At 44.6% G+C, this 18,809-nt stretch overlaps 1 protein-coding gene across 2 annotated transcripts in view; it reads right to left on the bottom strand.

The window, feature by feature from the left end:
* Pcbd2 (pterin-4 alpha-carbinolamine dehydratase/dimerization cofactor of hepatocyte nuclear factor 1 alpha (TCF1) 2) overlaps positions 1 to 18,809 on the bottom strand; it is a gene marked incomplete at its 5' end in the record, with an annotated part of 47,087 nt that extends 28,278 nt beyond the window's left edge. The window contains 2 exon segments of one of the 2 annotated variants that reach the window (XM_013506992.1): positions 15,612 to 15,767; positions 18,786 to 18,809. In XM_013506992.1, the coding sequence (XP_013362446.1) occupies positions 15,612 to 15,767; positions 18,786 to 18,809 (180 nt within the window). 2 annotated transcript variants of the gene reach the window in all.

Below are 18,809 nucleotides of genomic sequence, written 5' to 3'. Positions count from 1 at the left end.
ATATTAAACTTTTCTATATGCAATACCACCACCAAGCTGAAATAAAAAGAAAAATCAACCAAAGGTGCTGGACCATGAAAGGAAAAATTTGAGATTAAAAGAATTGTCTGAAAACAGAAATAAGTGCCTGATGGATAACAGGTGAACAGACCTGCAGCCGCCAGGTGAACAGACCCAGCAAAATGCTTTGTGGAGTCTTAAGGAACCTGTCACGGACCCTTCGGACACTAATATCCACAAAAGACTGTGGCCGTAGTTGTGGGTGGCTGAGGCTGTGGTGCCAAAATACTTAATAAGCGCCACCTTTCAGTCTCTCTTATGGAAGGCAACTAACTAGAGGCCCACTAACAAGTGGCCTGAGTCATTCTCTGTTGCTTCAAAACTGCATGCAGAAAAAAAGAAACAACCAATGTCGTTCCAGGACAGTGGTGGCGAACCTACAGCACATGTATTGTTTTTCTTTTAAGACCAAAGATGTTAATGTATGAGTTGTTTTTTCTAAACTAAAACCTCAGTATTCAGGTTTAATTACACTGCTGCCAACTTGCGATAAATAAGCGGTTGCAATTTGGGTACCGTCTCTTGCTCTGGGAAACGCACTGTGGCACTGCAGGCCACCCTCCCTCATCCCATCATACACAGTCACTTACTGGTCAGACAAGCTGGTCAGCCTTGGGAACCATATGTGAGTAACTAGGAATAAGGAGATGGGGGAGAGGAACAGTGACAATTTAGGTAACAACCTGCAAGAGACAAAAAGAAAAACTGTTTCCTCAAGACCAAGCACACAGGCCTATAGTGGACCACATCAAAAAACTTCATATATTCAAATACTCCTGGGTAACATGTTCTGGTTTAGATCTGAATTGACCCCCTCCCACCAAGGTCTCATGTTTGAAAAGTGACTGGGTCAGCGGTCACTATGCTCATCGGTGGACAGGTCTGCTGATAGGCACACAGCTAACGTGATGTTACAAGGCGGGCCACGGCGGGAGGGGGCCGGTCAGTGGCGGCCGGACCTGAAAGACTGTATGTCCTCCCCTGGCTCCTCCCCTCTCTCCCTGCTTCCTGCTTGCCAAGAGGTGAACAGCTTCCTCCACCCAGTCCCGTCCACCATGCCGCTTCTCTGTCAAGCCTGCTGCATGAAGCTTCTGAAACCATGAAACAACATATACTTGTCTTTTGAGTTGTGAGTGCCAAATATTTCATCTCGGCAATGAGAAAGTGACTAAGACAAACACCCAGGCTGGGTACTGCGGGAGGTAACAAAGCACAACCCAAGTCCCCGTTCTCCAGGTGCGTACACCTCAGCCGACACTCAAGCGACCTTGCTGTACACTCTCAATTGTACTTATTTTCATGCGAATTCCGTCACTGCTTCACTGTCACCCTGGCAAACCACTTCACACCTGGGTCTTCCTAATCTCCTTCCAGTTCTCACATTCATATGTTCAATACAATTCAGAGATTTAATATCAAAACAAGATTGAAATAAAATCACAAACAAAAACTAACAACAAACTAATAAGGCTCAGAGGATCTGCATAAGCACATGAGCTCTACTTCCAAAACCACCCTCCCTATGGTCGCCAGGGACTACCGTGCTGCCTCTTATAATGGTCACCCTTTAGTACTCATCATACTTGGGATCTCAGCAAAGTTGACCCCTCCCCTTTCCTTTTTAATTTTATTTTTAAAAATTCTATTAGTACACGTTTGCAGTATGTATTGTATTCATCATGGGGAGCTGGCATGTGTACATAACACATCTTAGTTCTTTTTACTTTTCCCTCCCCTCCTCCCTTCTTTTAAAATGCCACCTTCATTTAGATTTTGTGATACAACATTGACCTGGTCTTTTTTACATTTCTCTAACAAGTCTCTCTGAGCCTTTTGCTAGTTCTCCCTTTTCTATCTAGCCTCTAAACAGACTGAGCCCTGAGCCCTCTTCTCACACTATGATTTCTTCCTGAGTGGTATCACCTATATCTTGGTTTTTTTCCATGCATTCTTATGATTCCCCATTATCTGTGATCCAAACCTTGCCTTGGAGTTCCTAAATCACTGTAAAACCACCTGTTTATTTTTGGTGTTTTTATGGCACTGGGGATTGAAACGCAGGGCCTTTGCACATCCCAGATATAGATAGACAGGTAGATAGACAGATAGACAGATAGATAGACTGACTGCTAGGCATATGCAGGTCCTATCTATATATTCTTTTTTTTTTTTTTCCTGTCTATATATTCTTGCTAAGTCACTAAGTTACCCAGGCTGAGCTCAAACTTGAGATCCTCTTTCCTCAGCCTCCCAGAGTGCTAGGAGTATGGGCATGTGCCACCACACTGAGCTAAAACTACCTTTTTGAAGTTGACATTTAGATGTCTTCCAGCAGCTCATATCTAAAGTGTGCAAGGCTGAGGGTGTGGAACAGTGGTAGAGCACTTGCCTGGTATGCATGAGGTCCTCAGTTCAAGCCACAGCACTGCTAATGTGCCCAAGCCAACTGGGCATGGTGAAACATGTCTGTAATCCCACCACTTAGGGAGCTGAGGCAAGAAAACAGCAAGTTTGGAGGTCAGCCTGAACTGCAGAGAAAGACCCTGTCTCAAAAGAAACAAAAAAACAAAACAGAGTTCAAACTAGAACTCTTGATTCCTATACCACAGTCCTGTTCCTCTCCCACACTTCTCCAGCTCAGTAAACGTAAATGTCACTTCCAACTACCTACTCCTCCGGGCTTGAGTCTAAGAGTTACTTTCAACATTCTCTATTCTTCTTCCTTACCCACCTCCTACTCCTCCAGAATCGGAGGAACGTCGCTATTCCCTTTCCACCTGCACTTCCTGTAAGTGTTAAGTGTGCCGCCCCTGGTTTCTGACCATGGATATCCTAAACACAGCTCTAACCTCAAACTTCCTGGCTTCTCCAGTCACTGCCCAGTCCACGATCTCATACTCTGTCTACCCCAGCAGTGTCGTCTTACCTAGATGAATGCAACAGCCTCCCTGCTATTCCCCCCAGTTTCCCTTTTGCCCCTTCGACTCCATCCTCTATATCCTCTGACTGGTCTTTTTAAAAAAGTACATCACGCCAGGTGTGGTGGCGCATGCCTGGATTCTCAGCACTTGGAGGCTGAGGCAGGAGAATCACTGCAAGTTTGAGGCCAGCCTGGGTTATAAGGTAAGTTTAAGGCCAGCCTCAATTGTATAGTGAAACCTTGTCTCAAAAAGACAAAAAAAAAAAAAAATTTTTTTAATTTTAAAAATAAAAAGTGCATCAGCTTATCACTTCCTTACTAAGGGTTTCCCAATTGCTCTCTGCCAAAAGAATTAGGTCTCCTGTCACTGTCTGACACACACCTGCTGCAGAGGCAGGCAGTATCCCTGCTGGCTCACAGTACAGACTGCCAGGGATCAATCCGGACTCCATGCATACCAGCTGCAGCACCATGGCCAAGTCACTTAATCTAATGCAAAATGAGGGAAATAATATGTATTTCAAAAAGTTTTGTGAGGATTAACTGGATGAATAAATGAATGAATACAGGTAAAGTCTTTAAGTGTGTGCATTTGGCATTAGCTATTAGGATTGTCCTTCATGGCACTCACCATAACTTGTAATTATATACTCATTTTTTCTTTGCTTGCCCCCACTATATTATAAGCTCCATGAAGATAAGGACAATATGTGGCTTAACTGTTGTACCCCACTGTCTTGCACAGTGCCTAGCCTAAAATAAGTGCTCATAATTATTTACTAGTGTTAGTTACGTAAAAACAGTCTAGCGGTGGGTGGGATGGGGACAGGTGGAGGCAGGTCGGGTGGGATGAGGGAAAGCAGGAAGAACGATGACTTGACTAAAGGTAGAAAAGAATGAGACTGAGATGCCAGGGGCGTTGGTCCAATTCCAGCACGGCTACTAATGTTCAGCGGCCCTGGTCAAGGCACTCCCCTGTCTTCACCCGCCGGCGTCTTCAGTGAGGGCACGACTGGGAGGCTCTCAGGCACCTTACAGTTCTAATCTGAGTAAAGCGGAGTAAGGAGTAGGGCCTGACTGGGGTCAGTTTGAAGAAGACAGCAGGGAGAGCCTAAAGGTGACAAGCAGTCAGGCAGCTGCTTAGCGGCACTACTCAGGGGAAGGCAGAGGGGACGCCCAGAACAGCTGTCCTGGCAAATGACACTAAAGGATGACTGAGCAGTTCCTGGTGCTGGTCAGTTTCAGCCCAGGTATGCGAGAGGAGGTGATGCTGCTGAGAGAAACAACCACGCTGAAGGAAGGAGAAAAAGGCAGAGTTTGCTTTCAGCTATCCTTAATCCGAGCCAATGCCAAGCCCAGGGGAGAGTGCCCTACAGGGAGCCCCCATGCCAATCTGCAGCTCAGCTCACACCTTAGCATTTCCCCAACACACTGCAAATACGATGTGTCCTCTTCCTTCCTACCCTTGACCTATACCACCTGCTACTAACCTCTCTTCGCACTTTCCTTCACAAAAACCTACCAGATCTTCCACGTAACGACTCAGAACTCCTCCAACAGCTACACTGCAGTGCATCTCCTTTGACTGACTAAGACTTCACATTGTAGTAATGATTAACAAGCCAATTTGAAAAAATTTACCTCATAAAATTTGGATGTGCCACCTCCCCAACAAACTGGAAGCTCTTGCATTACACTTTATTGCTTCCACACCTCGGGCCAGACAGTGCCAGCCTCTCAGTGGCTGCCAGCTCTAGACCTTCACTGAGCTCGCTGAAACCATGCAGCTCCTGGCCCACCTGCCTGGGGCTGCTTCAGGTACCTGATGAGAGCCCACAGCCAGGGCTGCAGTGGTGAAGACTGTACGTGCAGTCCATTTGCTCAATGATATGGTAGACCACAATCCTGCCCTGCTGGCTGAATGAGACCATGTGAGCAAAGAGATTTATTAGCAGCATTTGCTGTTTGGATAGGAGTGATGTGAATGATATAACTAAATGACCTCTGCTTGCTCAACAGTGATACCTGGGTTACTTCCAAACAAACACAGCTTTGAATCAGCTGGTGATACAGTGTTCACCTTCTCAGGGAAGTATGGTGAAACCCATTAAAGGAAGGAAAGTAATCTAACAGGTAGTACTTGGAAAACAAGATAGCTCCTAAAAATAACAGCAACAACATCAATGATAAAGCATTTCTATATCACAAATGGATCTCAAAATGTTGCTACAGGAGCCAAGCAGGCGAGTCTGGTACCTATGACTCTGACACGACTGAAGGTGACCTCAAGCAATCTCACAATCTCAGTCTGAGTCAGTGCTGTCCTGTAAGATTTCATGAATGACTTAGAAAGCCCCATCTCGACTAGATAGGAGGGATAGGATGATTGTCAACTAACTGCAACAGTGGAGAGAGGATGTCACTGCTCTGTTTTCTTTAAAAGGTCATATGAAAGGAGCAGAACTCAGAGCCAGGGAGCTCCAGCTGTCCGTACTTGCTGTGGTTTGTGTCTAGATGTCCCCTCAAAGCTTCATGTCATCTATGGCTTTTTGGAGGTGGCTGAATCTAGAGTGTGTGGTGCTAGGATCAGAGGTGTGTGACTGCTAAATCAGTCCACTGATTGGTTTGATACCGCCCTAATCCCAGCAGTGTAGATACAATATAAAAGGGACAGAAAGATGCTGTTAACATCTCTTGAGGCTTTTGCTGTCTTCCACTGCCGTGAACTATTGCCCCTCTGCCGTGTGCCACTCTGGCTTGGAGCCAGCCGATATGGACTGAAACCTCTACAGACTGTGAGCTAAATAAAACTCTCCTCCTTTAACTTTGGGTGCCGGGTATCTTGTCTCAGCAACAAGAAAAGTAACCAAGACAATACTGTTGGACCAAATCTCTCCTGATGACAGACACCAACTGGTCCTCTACCCATCACCACCAGAAATGAGTGCAAGCACAGCACTGTATTGCTGCCTCGAAGTGGTAACTGGCTGACTTGGATATTCCATCAGTATCCATATTCTGCAAGTTTCTTTGTCGAATTCACATACACCAAAACCCTACAGCCAAAACTCACTGTGCAAACCCGAACACGACTGATAATGGCCATACTGAAGTGGTAGGCAAATATACCGAGGAAAAAAACAGCAATAAAATGGAAAAGAGCAAGAACAAAATACTTTTAATATTTAATAGTTCAATTATTTTCTGCAGTTATTGAACCAGCAGCCATTGTTATTAATTCACAGTCAACCTATTTAAGAAGTACCAGCAATGCAGGCTGAAAACAAATGCCTCAGTAATTCCCTAGCCCTCGAGTGTTATTTTGTCAGTTAAATTTAAAGCAACCCATTTGTGACCACTTTATGCCAAGTTAATCTCATCTACAGTGCTTCACAAACCCTAAATGCTACATTAAGGTTTTAGACTAATGAATGCAATTTACATAAATGAAATTTATGTCAATACATTTCATAACAAGTTTTTTTTATTTTATAATAATTATGGTAGTTATATGATAACATCTGTTGATAGGCACAGTCTAAACCTGGCAAAGATTTAAACCCACAACATTTTTCATGCATCATGTACATTATCTGTGAAAAGCAATAAAAAAAGCAATGAATGCATTAATCATACCAATATCATCTGCAAAGCATAAATCTGAAATACCTTTCACGTCAGCTCAAACTGCTTTTTTTATTTTTTACACACCTGATTTTACACCATCTGTAAAAGGGCAAGACAAAGACTATTGAGGAAATTGTATTTCTTGGCTGTTTGACTTTTACAAAATACTCAGGCTAAGTTCTGTAAACAGAAGATTTACTACATGACTAAGAAAAACTGATGCAGTTAAAAGTCCATTTTTATTAAAGGACGGTGTAATGACCACAGAGTTCTCACACTGCAGTGTGGTGTCATATTTGCATTGTTGACACCTGTTTTACATTTCTCTTGCTCCGCTGCATATGCTTTTACAAATACACATCAAATATAAACCTAGTGTATGACACGAACTGCAGAAATGAGACTCCAAATGACGATAACACCTTAGGCTCTTATTTTCCTATCCTGACGGACCAACATTGATGGTTCGGCGCAGACAACACCAACACAGGAGTTCCAGGCTTACTTGGGACTCAGGAAGAACTCCAAAGTGACCAGCAACATGAATACCACTTGGATATTTTTATTAGCCCTTTTATTATTTTCCATTTTGAGACACAGTCTCACTAAATTACTAAATTGCCCAGGCCCTGGATTCAACCCCCTAGTACTAAAGGCAACAACAGTAAAACCCAAACTAATTTGTTCACAAGACAGCACCTGAAACCTTCAGCAAAATCTTGCAAAGGACTACTAAAACTTTCATTAACAGCCAGACATTAACAGGCCTGTAATCCCATTACACGGGAGGCTGAGGCTGGAGGATCTCAGTGAGTTTGAGGCCAGCCTGGGCTACATAGTAAATTCAAGGCCAGCCTGGACTACATAGTGACACCTTGCCTCAAAAAAAAAAAAAAAAAAAAAAAGAAGACTTTCATTACCCGGTTGTTTTTCTTCTGGTATCATCAAGACTTCGCCACTTGAAAATGTTAACCATAGCCTGTTACCAAATTCCTCAATAAAACATTGTTAGAAAGTCAGTCAGCAATAAGTCACCTGCTCAGTTTCAGGAGTCTGTCTGGGCACTGGAAGAGAAACATGTTACCGATCCGCAACTCACGGGTGCTGCATGCACAGAACACCCCACCATGCCCAGTGTGACCTAGGCCCTTTAGAAGACTCCTCTTCTCTCCCACCCTAGCCCAAGAAAGCTTTCAGAAGCTGCAGCTACAAACATGAATCTGATGAATACGCTAGAGAACAAAGTTTGGTCCTTGCCTTGCCAAAGGTACTACACTTTGACAGCTGTTAGATGAAGCTATGGAAAAACACCCCTTTTGAAGAGGAAAGGTGGCTGAGTACCAGTTCATGTGATTCATAAGATAATCAAGTGGCAGCCAGCAGACCCTGGCACGAAGCACAGGCAGGGCACAAGAGCTTCTCCAGGAATGTAGCAAATGCAGCTCCTTCTCACAAAGCCTCTGCCCTCTCTTTTACCAGGAGGAAAATGCCCCCGAATCTTTCATTCACTCAAAAGGAACCAAAACAAGTCTAGTATTGAACCACCGCTTCTTCTCTATTCCTGATTCTAAGCTTATTTCACACTGAACAAGGGTGATCCCAAGGACCCCGGAGGTGGGGAACAAGGACAGCCTGCTACAGGGTCGGGGTTCTGGCCAGTCTAGGCTCTGCCCTGGAGGGCTCCACCTACTGGCATCTGAAGTATCTGTTTCCTGAGCTTCAGAGCCTCACTTTCCGCACTTACTTCTAAAGTTTAGAATTTCCTTTCAAATTTTGGAAGCTTCCCATTTATTCCTGTACATTACAATATATAACCAAATTTACCTTTATGGGACATGCACACCCACATTTCCAAATGACACTGTGTTCCTCTAACGCAGATGCTCTGCAGTTGCCCAACACCCAAGAATAAGTTTGTCACTTACAGACCCCTCCCTCCTGTGTCTACCTGAACAGAAAAAGCAAAACTCCTTTACAAGCGCACCCTCACCCTGTCTGAGTTCAAGCACTCTGAATATGGAAAGTCCCTGTCCTGAGTCCCAGGACCGTCACGCTGCCTGCTCATAAAATGTCACGGTCACCATCATACGGCCCACCAACCCACAAAGCATTGTGGAGTCTATGCACCACCACCCAGGGCACAGGCCAACAGAAACTGCCACCTATGACTACTTCATCCACCTACACTGGGAGAATATCTGGGGAATTTTTATATTATAATCTCCAAATATCTGTGCTCATTTGAGCTATCAACTTAATTTGGACTATGTGGGACCAACCATATCTCAGAATAAAAATCTCTGAGAGAAAAAAAAAAGATCAAATGTATCTGCTGAGTATTATTATCATAAAACCTGAAAGAGTCCAAAGCTTTTGTCAAGGTTCAATGAAAATGTTCCTCAGATGTATAGTCCATTTTCTATAATATTAAAAGATAGTGCCTTACTTTCCTTGTTGCTGAGAGAAAATAGCTAACACCCCAAATTAAAGGGGAAAAAGGTTTATTGCAGCTCACACTTTGTAGAGGTTTCAGTGCATAGTCAGCTGCTTCCAAGGCAAGGTGGCATGGCAGAGGGGCACTACAGAGGAGAAAAAGTTCATGGCAAAGCAGGGCAGGCAGAAAGCAGCAAACAGTAAGCAGCAAGGAGCAAGTGAAGCAACAGCAGCTGTTTGCCTCTCCCTTTTACCCCTTCCAGGCTACCTGCCCTTTGAAAGGTGCCATCCACACCCAGGGTGAGCCTTCCCATTATCCACACCCAAAACTATGCCAAACCAACAAGTGGACTAATTTAGTAATCACATACCCTTAATCCCAGCATCATATACTCTAAGCCAGGCCCTTTCAAAACTCCCCACCTATGACCACATGAGGCTTTGGGGGGCCATCTACACACAAGCCATAACAGATAGAAAACTGTGATACCATTCTACGCAAACTACATACACACACCATCTTAAAAATTATAATGTCTAAGCAAGTATACTCCTACTCAACATTTTATTGTAAGAGAAATGAAAAAACAACATAAAGAACTGAAAAAAAAAAAAAAACTCATAAGCTATTGAGCAAAGGAAACAGAATGTACCTTTTACCCATATGTTTGGTGAATTTTTTAATATGTTACAACCCAGTGTGAATCATGTTCTTAGTGGAGGGGTCATCAGTTGTAACTGTGGCCTCTTTCCAGTTTGTATCGCTGAAGCCAGGAAAGGTGCTGGATCTCCCCAACTGTAAGCACAGTGGGCCTCCTGAACTCCTGCTGAGGGCAGGGCTGCAGCAAGGGAGATGAGGCCTTACCATGGTATGCACATGCACATGGGAATGCCTGCTCACAATAAAACATTACAGGCCCACAGAACTTTAATGGTCATACTCTCATATCCAATTTTTATATACACAGGACCACATCTAGAAGATAATTTCTAGGTTAGCACAAGGGATATGTAGATATTAGTAGCTGACAGACATTGGGGGCTGGGGCGTAGCTCAGTGATAAAGTACTTGCCTACCATGTGCAAGGCTCTGAGTTTGATCCCCAGCAACATAGACACACACACAGGACACAGACACATACACACTCACATGTGTATGCACAAAAGGCTGAACAAGCACCGCCCAATTGCCCTCCAAAAGAGTGTATCAAATGACATCCCAGGTCTTCACATCTATCTCCCTGTCATGCTGTACTTCCCTCACTGGCCTAGGCTCCAATGGCCAATGTTTTATTCCCTCCACTGCACACATCCCTCCTTCCTTGGCCCTCTATTCCTCCACTGTACTCATTTGGCAAAAGTTCAGTTCTCACTCAGTCTGCACCTACTCCAAGTCTGTACCCAGGCAGCTGAACGCGGCTGGACAAAACTCAGAAAATCTTCACTTTAAATGTCTGACCATGGCCCTCAGGAGGCTAAGACAGGAGCATCAAAAGTTTGAGTCCAGCCTGGGGTACACAGTGAGTTCAAGGGTGACCTGAAGTACAGAGCAAGTCACTGTCTTAAAAAAAAAAAGTTTGATCACAATCTGTAGTAACACTGAGAACTTCCAGCAACCAGCCACATCTCTGCAGTTAACTCACTATCTTTGTCTCCAAGATGACTTGGATTCCTTTGCCTACCTCCTCAGACCCTCAGAACTCCTGCCTCCCACCTCTCCCCGCTCTGTTGATGACCTCACTAAAAACATAAAAATAATCAGAAGAGAACTATCTCTTCTTCCCAGGACAAACATACCAATCTGCTTACACCTATACTCACACACTCTTCCTTCCTGTTACAATGGACATCACCTCCACTCTCATACTGCCATTTCATCTTATCCTCTCTTTCCTACCTAGGACTGTGCTCTCATGATTGTTACCCCTCTGACAATCCTCAAACTGCTCTCTCCAGCCTGAGTTTTGACTTCATATGTCCACCCGTTCACCAGACTTGTCCACCTGGATAACTAGTAAGTATCTCAAATCTGAAATATATAAGACAGGATTCCTAATTCCCTATGCCCGGCCTTCCCGAGGCTAGTAAGTGGCACCAACGGTTCTATCCTTCACAATACAGCTTGACCCCAAACGTGGAGTCATCCTTAACAGCCTCCCCCAACCCCTGATCGATCTATCAGCGAGTCTTTATTTTTTTGGCAGCACTGGGGAGGGGATCAAACCCAAAGGCTCGTGCCTGCTAGACAAGTGCTCTACCGCTGAGCTACACCTCCAACTCTACCAGCAACTCTTGATTTTCCTGTCTTCAAACTCCATGAGGAACCCCACATTTCTCTCCACCTCCGGTCTCCTGCTGTCCCTTACCTAGACTACAGTAATCGTGTCTGACATAGCCTGCTCCCCCTCCGCCCCATCCACTGCCTATTCTCAGCAGAATACCCAGCATGATTTTTCAGACTATAGGACAAATAATGACATTTTTCTGCTGGAAATCAACAGCTTTTTCACAGATTAAAACCCAAACTCCTCAGCATGCCAACAAGGCTTGGGCGCTCTTTTTACTTGCTGCGTCTGCTCCAGAACACCAGTTCGGGGCTTGTGCTCAATCATGGTAAGACCGTTTTGCATGGGGACCTACTTGTTCTCTCCATCAGGAATGTTCTTCCTTTGGGTTCTCACACACTGAGATCTTCAGCATTACTCAGGCCTCCGATGTCCCCTTCCCTGACAGAGCATCCCGGACAACGCCATCTGAAACAGTGCCTCCTCCTTCACTCTCTATTCCCATCGCCTACATGACTCTTCCTCATGGCACTCGCCGTTCACTGAACTTACATCATCTATTCAGTCGTCTGCTGTTTATCCTCTCTCCTATAATGGGAGCTACATGAGCTTAGAATAATGCCTAACAGTGGAGATGCTTCATAAACATATGATGAATTAATATTATAAATTTTTTAGAAGCTTAACTATATATGCAACTACTACATTGTAAATAAGTTATACCTATGGAAAAATACTAAAAAAGAACAGTGGGCCAAGCATGGTGGTACATGCTTGTAATCCCAGCACTTGGGAGACTGAGGCAGGAGGATTACTTTGAGTTCAGGCCAGCCTGGGATTCATAGTGAGTTCAAGGTCAGCATGAACTACATAGCAAGATCCTGTCTCAAAAAAAAGAATAATAGGCTGGGGATGTGGCTCAGTCATAGAGTACTTGTCTAGCGTACACAAGGTCCTAGATTCAATCCTCAGTACAATAAAATAAATTTTTTAAGTAGTTGTGATTTTTTCTGAGGGGAGGGGTCGGTACTAAGGCAGGAACCCGGGGCTCTCACGCTGAGCTATATACTCAGCCCTTTGTAAATTTTTTACTTTGAGACAGGGTGTCATTAAGTTGCCCAGGCTGGGCTCAAACTTGAGATCCTCCTGCCTCACCCTTCCCGACTGCTGGGATTACAGTTATGCTCATGAAACCCAGCTTTTTAAAATTTACATTACCTTAATGTTATGTTGTCGCTTCAATAAAAAACAATGAGCTGGGCATGGTGGCACACACCTGTAATCCCAGCACTCGGGAGGCTGAGGCAGGAGGATTGTTGCGAGTTGAGGCCAGCCTGGGCTACAAAGTGAGCTCAAGTTCAGCCTGAACTGCATAGCAAGACCCTGTCTCAAAAAAGACAAAAAAAAAAAACCACAATGGCCAAGCATGGTGGCACATGCCTGTAAATCTAAGCACTCAGGAGGCTGAGGCAGGAGGATGGCTGCTAGTTCATGGCCAGCCTGGGCTACATGATGAGTTCAAGGCCAGCCTGAAGAATATACATAGTGAGACTCTGTGTCAAAGAAAAACAAACCAAGTTGGGTATGGTGGCTGGCATATGCTTGTAATTCTAGCACTCAGGAGGCTGAGGCAGGAGGATCATCATGAGTTTGAGGCCAGCCTGGGCTACATAGTGAGTTCAAGCTCTGCCTGCACTACAAAGCAAGACTCTGTCTTAAGACACACAAAGCAAAACAAAACAAAAAACACCACCAAAAAAAAAAAAAAAACCCCAAAAAAAAAAAAAAAAAAAAAAAAAACAAAAAAAAAAAAAAAAAAAAAAAAAAAGATGGAACCTAGTCTGGCCAACTTAGCAATTTAGTGAGATCCTGTCTCAAAATGTAAAATAACAAAAAGGCTGAGGATGTAACTCAGTGAAAAGGCCCTGGGTTCAATCCCCAATATTACAAGAAAGGGAACAGGCTTTTCTGTCCTAGATGAAAGATGAATGAGGATCTCTCAGTCCCAAGGAGTCGCAACTCTACATGTGCACTGTGACCAGAAGAACATCAGCTCCTGGTGCCTGGGAGCTGGCCTGGGACTATTAACCAGGCGTCAGTGCTCTCCCCTTGAACATGACATCAACAGCAGACAGAGCCACTGTCTGACCACGATGGATTAGGACATAAATACACTACTCCATAATGTTACCTGAAAGGAAACAAAACATGAACACTTTCCAAACCATAAAACACCAAACACCCCTTTCCCATTTAATGATGGGAAACTACTGCTTCTTTTCCAATTTCAGGTTTGGCCCCACTTTAGTCTGTTCTCCCAATAGGTAAGATTTACAAAAATGGTGAATCACAGAATTGTCCATTTCCTGACAGCATCTAATCCACAGCAAAGCCTTCATGCCCTCAAAACTTTCCAGACTCCCAAGCACAAACCCAAATGCCGTCACAAGTCTTTCCAACAATGCCTCCCGAGATGCCCCACAGCTCCTGATGGGCTGCACGCTACTTTGCTGAAATACGATGTTAGCCTAACTTGTTCCACTACTGCTGGGCTCCCAGCTGGCTCTGCCTGGAAGGCAGTGATAGCAGTCATGACGCCAGGGCCATCGTGGGCCACTGTACGTGCAGAAATCACAGAAGCCTGCTGGAAAACTGACCCCGGGATATAATCTGAGTGCTGGTTCTCTGAACACATTCCCTGACACCAGCTGATTTTCTTGGCCTCTGCCTCTTTTTCCTAAAGGCTAGATGAGGGAGAAGGAGGCCTAGTTAATGAAATGTCCCAGTGAATAATGTCACAGCTAATCCCAGATGCCCCGCACAGCTTCCCTGCCCTCCTCTTTCTGAAAGTCGCCCTAAGCACAGGTTTAGAATGGTGCTGGAGGACTGACTCATGGGCAGAGCCTGAGGCAACACCACTCAAGTACTTTAAGCCACATGTTCAAGCCCAATAAATTAGCCCAGGCTTAAAGAAGTCAAGCTGTACACATGTAAGAATTTTAATAAGCTTGGAAAATGCTACCTAGAGCTTATACACAAGCTTACTGTACCAATGGGATTCCCTGCCACCAGCCACGGAGTGCTAAGCCCCTGACAAGAGCTGTGGAACACGTGGGGCAGCGGGGACAAGGAGTCTGCTAGGTGCAGGTTTCCTCAGGAGTTGGGGACTCAGCAGATGGCTGGCAGCCAGATGGATGGAGAACGGAATAGGGCAGGCAGCTCAGTGGAGCCAACGGCATTTACTGGGAAAACATGCTGAGGGTTTCTCCGGTGGCAACCCGGTCCTCACACACCCTTGTAGAAGCCAGCGAACACTGTAATCAATGTCTGCATTTATCACATGCCTGTCTGTATCCACAACTATGTTATGTACAATAGAGAGTTCTTTAAGCAAACAAGGTCTCTGACTTCTAGATGCTTACACCTAATATAAATAAAAACAATAAACCTGTCCGAAGGATTACCAAGCTAACTGAACAAACACGAAATAATCAAAAGCCTTTACCTCATACAATGCAGGGGAGTAACCGCTGAGGGAAAGTCATGGGAGACGACTCTCTAAACAGGGCGGGACTGAATGGAACAGTTACCTCGTTAAGGCTAAGTCTCCAAGGGAGAGGCGAGGTTTTAAGAAAAGCACTGGCTACTGCGTTTGGGGAAAATTTGCCAATAGGGAAGAGGGAGATAAGAGCAGCTTGAGAGTCGATTGAGAGGCAGAAATACAACTACAGAAAGAAAGAAAACTTATAAACTGCCCAGCAAAAGTAGAGGAAATTGTCAAACAAGTATACTTTTCTGAACTGGATTTTTACTCATGCTCCCTTCTCACATCCTCTTTTAATGTAATTTAAAAGTCCAAAAGTAACTATCATAACCAACATCAAATCAAAACTATAGCAGTTTCAGAATCTGACTTTTCAAATAACACAAATCATCCCTTCCTCCAGGGCTGAGAATTGCCCAGATGGGCTGCAGCAATTATCAACAAAGGAGGCTTTTTTGTGGGGAGGGGGATTTTGAGACAGAGTCTCGCTATGCAATTCAGGCTGGCCTTGAACTCACTATGTAGCCCAGGCTGGCCTCAAACTCGAAGTGACCCTCCTGCCTCAGCCTCCTGAGTGCTGGTATTATAGGCATGTGGCACCACACCTGGCATTCTCACTGAATTCTTATAGAAGGGAGGATGTAGACCCTGGGCCCACATGGGACCAGACAACCACCAGTATCAGAAAGTTGAAGGCGGCAAAAAATAAACCACTGCACTAGCAAGAATTTATAATAATTACCTGATTAAAATTTTTGAAGGAGAATTCTTTGTAGATGGCGTCTCTCTCACTTAATTCTGACCATCCTGCTTTCTTAAGGTCACGTAGAATCTGGTCCCTCTCCTCTGCAGTCAACAGCTGAGAATCTGAGGACTGTGAAGAGAATACATTCCATACCTGAAAACAGAGGTTAACTTAAACTTTAAATAATCTTTCAAAATAAACTTATAAAGCTCTTTACCTTAAAGACAAATGCAGGAAAAAGTCTCAAGACAACAAATTCTAACCACTCCTCTGTTCTCAAAACACAGACAAAAATAAGGCTAACTCTGTTCAAAGCCAGCTGCCCCTGTGATATTTTATCTTCAAACTTCAGAGTACAGCAACTCTACAGATGCAACTGGGCTTGACCATGCTGCACTCCTTACATACTCCCCAGAATTCCAGGACTTTGGAAACTGAAGTCAGAACACCCACCGACAGACACTCTGCAAGTCCACTGGCAAGAAAGTTCTGTGTGACTTACTCCATAAAGAGCAGGGATTCTGGTGAGCCGATTTTCTAGTTTTCCTTCCTCATAATTCAGCGTTGTGAACTCCTGTCCCACTGCTTTTTGGATGGTTTCCCATGACCTTAGCAGTCTTCACTGCCCTATGTATGTTGGTTTTAAATATTTGGGGTTACTATCCCCTTTCACATTTGACAAAAGCCGATGCCCACGGGGAAAACACAAAAGCACATTGACATGGGATTTTGTATAACTTCAAGGGATCCACAGACCCTCTGCTATAGGTAAAAAGCCCTCATCTTTTAAGTGTGTGAAAGTCTTTCCTCAGAGCAGCAGGAAAACAAACTCGCTTCTATCTGGCCAGAGGACTATCCAATCCAAGCACTTGTGTGCACTGTCCATGTTGTTCCTACTACTGATGATAATACCCAAAAGCCAAGGTCCTTCTGGCTAACAGACTTCCCATGCCATTTCCTCTAAAAATTAAAAATAAAATTTTAAATGCCATCACCAGAGAAAAGAGACACTCTGCTAGAATGTGTGAAGTGTCAATCAATCCCTCCTGTCCTATAGGCTCAAGCAAAAGAGAGAATCCCACTCAGAAATACAGAACTACTCTCAGGAGGCTGAGGCAGGAGGATTGTTGTGAGTTCAAGGCCAGCCTGAACTGCATAGCGAGACCTTGCCTCAAAAAGACCAAAAAAAAAACCCAAAAGAAATACAGACTAATGTTGAGGGTTCCTTATCAAAGGGACCTGGAGCTAAGCTGAATGAAGCTATTCCCTCTTCCAGAATCCTAAAATCCCTTACAACAGACATTAATATAGTTAAGAGGAGAAAACTGTTTTACCTTAAAGCAACTTATTCAATGAAGAGAAAAAAGAATGCTCAGAAACTAATTTTCTACTTTTTCTACCTTGCCAGGTCAGCTGCCTTTCTCTCACAACAAACGGGGAAAATAAGAGTATCTCTTAATTAAACAAAAATATTTAAATGCAGCCAGGTGTGGAGGCACACAACTGGAATCCCAACACCGAAAGGCTGAGGTAGGAGGACTGAGGTTGGGACTCAGCCTCTGGGCAAGTTAGTGACTTAGCCAGGCCCGGGCTGAGAATGAAAAATCAAAAGTGGGGTGGGGCTAGGGATACAGCTGAGGCTGAAGGCCCTGGGTTCAACCCCCAGTGCCACAAAGAAGAAAAATTAAAGAGCCATTCATTAATCTTCAGGGACAGTTCTGAAAAACTTCACAATGGTCTACTATAGGGAATAATTGTAAAATGTTTACTAAGCACATAATTATTTTGTTAGCTCAGAGGATTTCGAAGAAACTGATGAAACATGCTGTCGGTTACGCAGAAGCCCCCGGCGGCTGTGGGATGAGCTCTAAGCCAGTTCCTCCGGTGCTCCCCCACAGCCCCATAGAGACTGCGGGGCTCGGCGATCTGAGCTGCGGCGCATCCGGAACTGACACGGTGCCGCTTCATCTACGAGACACCAAAGACCCCCTCCAGGGCACGCCCTCGGCAGAACCCTTGGTGGGGCCATAATTTTGTTCCCCTAAGGGAGCTGAGGGAGAGAGAAGCACAGGGCTTCGAAAGAGTACTGCGGTCTGGATTCACAGACTAGTTTTATGTTCTGCTTCGAGATGCTGTTTCTCGGCTTCTCTGAATTTCAATGCCCTCGTGTCTATCTATAAATGGGGATATTACACTATCTACCTGCTAGGGGTGGGGATATAGCTCAGTGGCACAAGTGCCTGCCTACGAAGCGCAAGGTCCTGAGTTCGATTCCCAGTACCAAAAAAACAAAAACAAAACAAAAAAAAAACACCTAACAAGACTTTTTGAAAGGCTTAAAATGATCTTGAACGCCAAGGCATCCAGCAGAGGTCACGTCTGTTTATTCATTCCCTCTCTCATAACTGTACTCCATCGCCAGCACTTGGGCAGAAGTATGCCGAGAGACACTCCCAGGGGACAGTATGCACTGCTACTTTTTTTGTTTTCTCTTTTTTTTTTTCCTGCGCTTTCTCTTTTGTGGCTACAAAACACAGTATTTCTCTTCTTCCACCATCAGACTACTTTATATTTCTTCCATTAAAGAAATTTCAAATGGGCTCTAAACAACCAACTCAATGAAACGAAACGGTGAGTCTAACGCAACGTTTTTCCACTAGATGGTGCTACATATTAAACTTCCCTTCAAGGTAGCTGACTCCAAAATACTAATTTCTGAAGCAGGAAAACTGACTGAACGCCCCTTTGAAGGTGGAAAGAAAAATCAATGTGTGTCACCAAAAACGAAAAACAAAAGTAATTTATTAATAACTGCTCCCCCGAGGCAGGAGGATCGCTCCGGTTCGAGGCCAGCCTGGGCTACATAGGGAGAACAAAATTATGGCCATTGGGGAACAAATGTCTGAAATAACCAAAAAAGGAAGAATTCCTTCAAAATCTCAGGCCCAAGAGAAATCCGTGAAAGGACCACGAGGGAAAGCCGCTGACAGCGAGCCGCCGCGCACACAAACGAATGTCCTCAAGCGTCCGCTTTACAACTAATTTATATAGTTTTTTTAAAAAAACAACTCATCCTCGTTTGTTTCCGGTTAGCAAACTCGCAGACAACCGCGAGACTTTTCAGCGAGGGCAGGAGCGGCCCGCGGCGCGCTCCGATGCCCCCGCACTCACCTGGGCCGCCAGGCTCCGGCGCCC

This window comes from Chinchilla lanigera, unplaced genomic scaffold, assembly GCF_000276665.1.
Source record: "Chinchilla lanigera isolate Chin_1 unplaced genomic scaffold, ChiLan1.0 scaffold00007, whole genome shotgun sequence".
Classification (NCBI taxonomy): Eukaryota; Metazoa; Chordata; class Mammalia; order Rodentia; family Chinchillidae; genus Chinchilla; species Chinchilla lanigera.
This window is presented reverse-complemented; position numbering and strand designations above follow the sequence as displayed.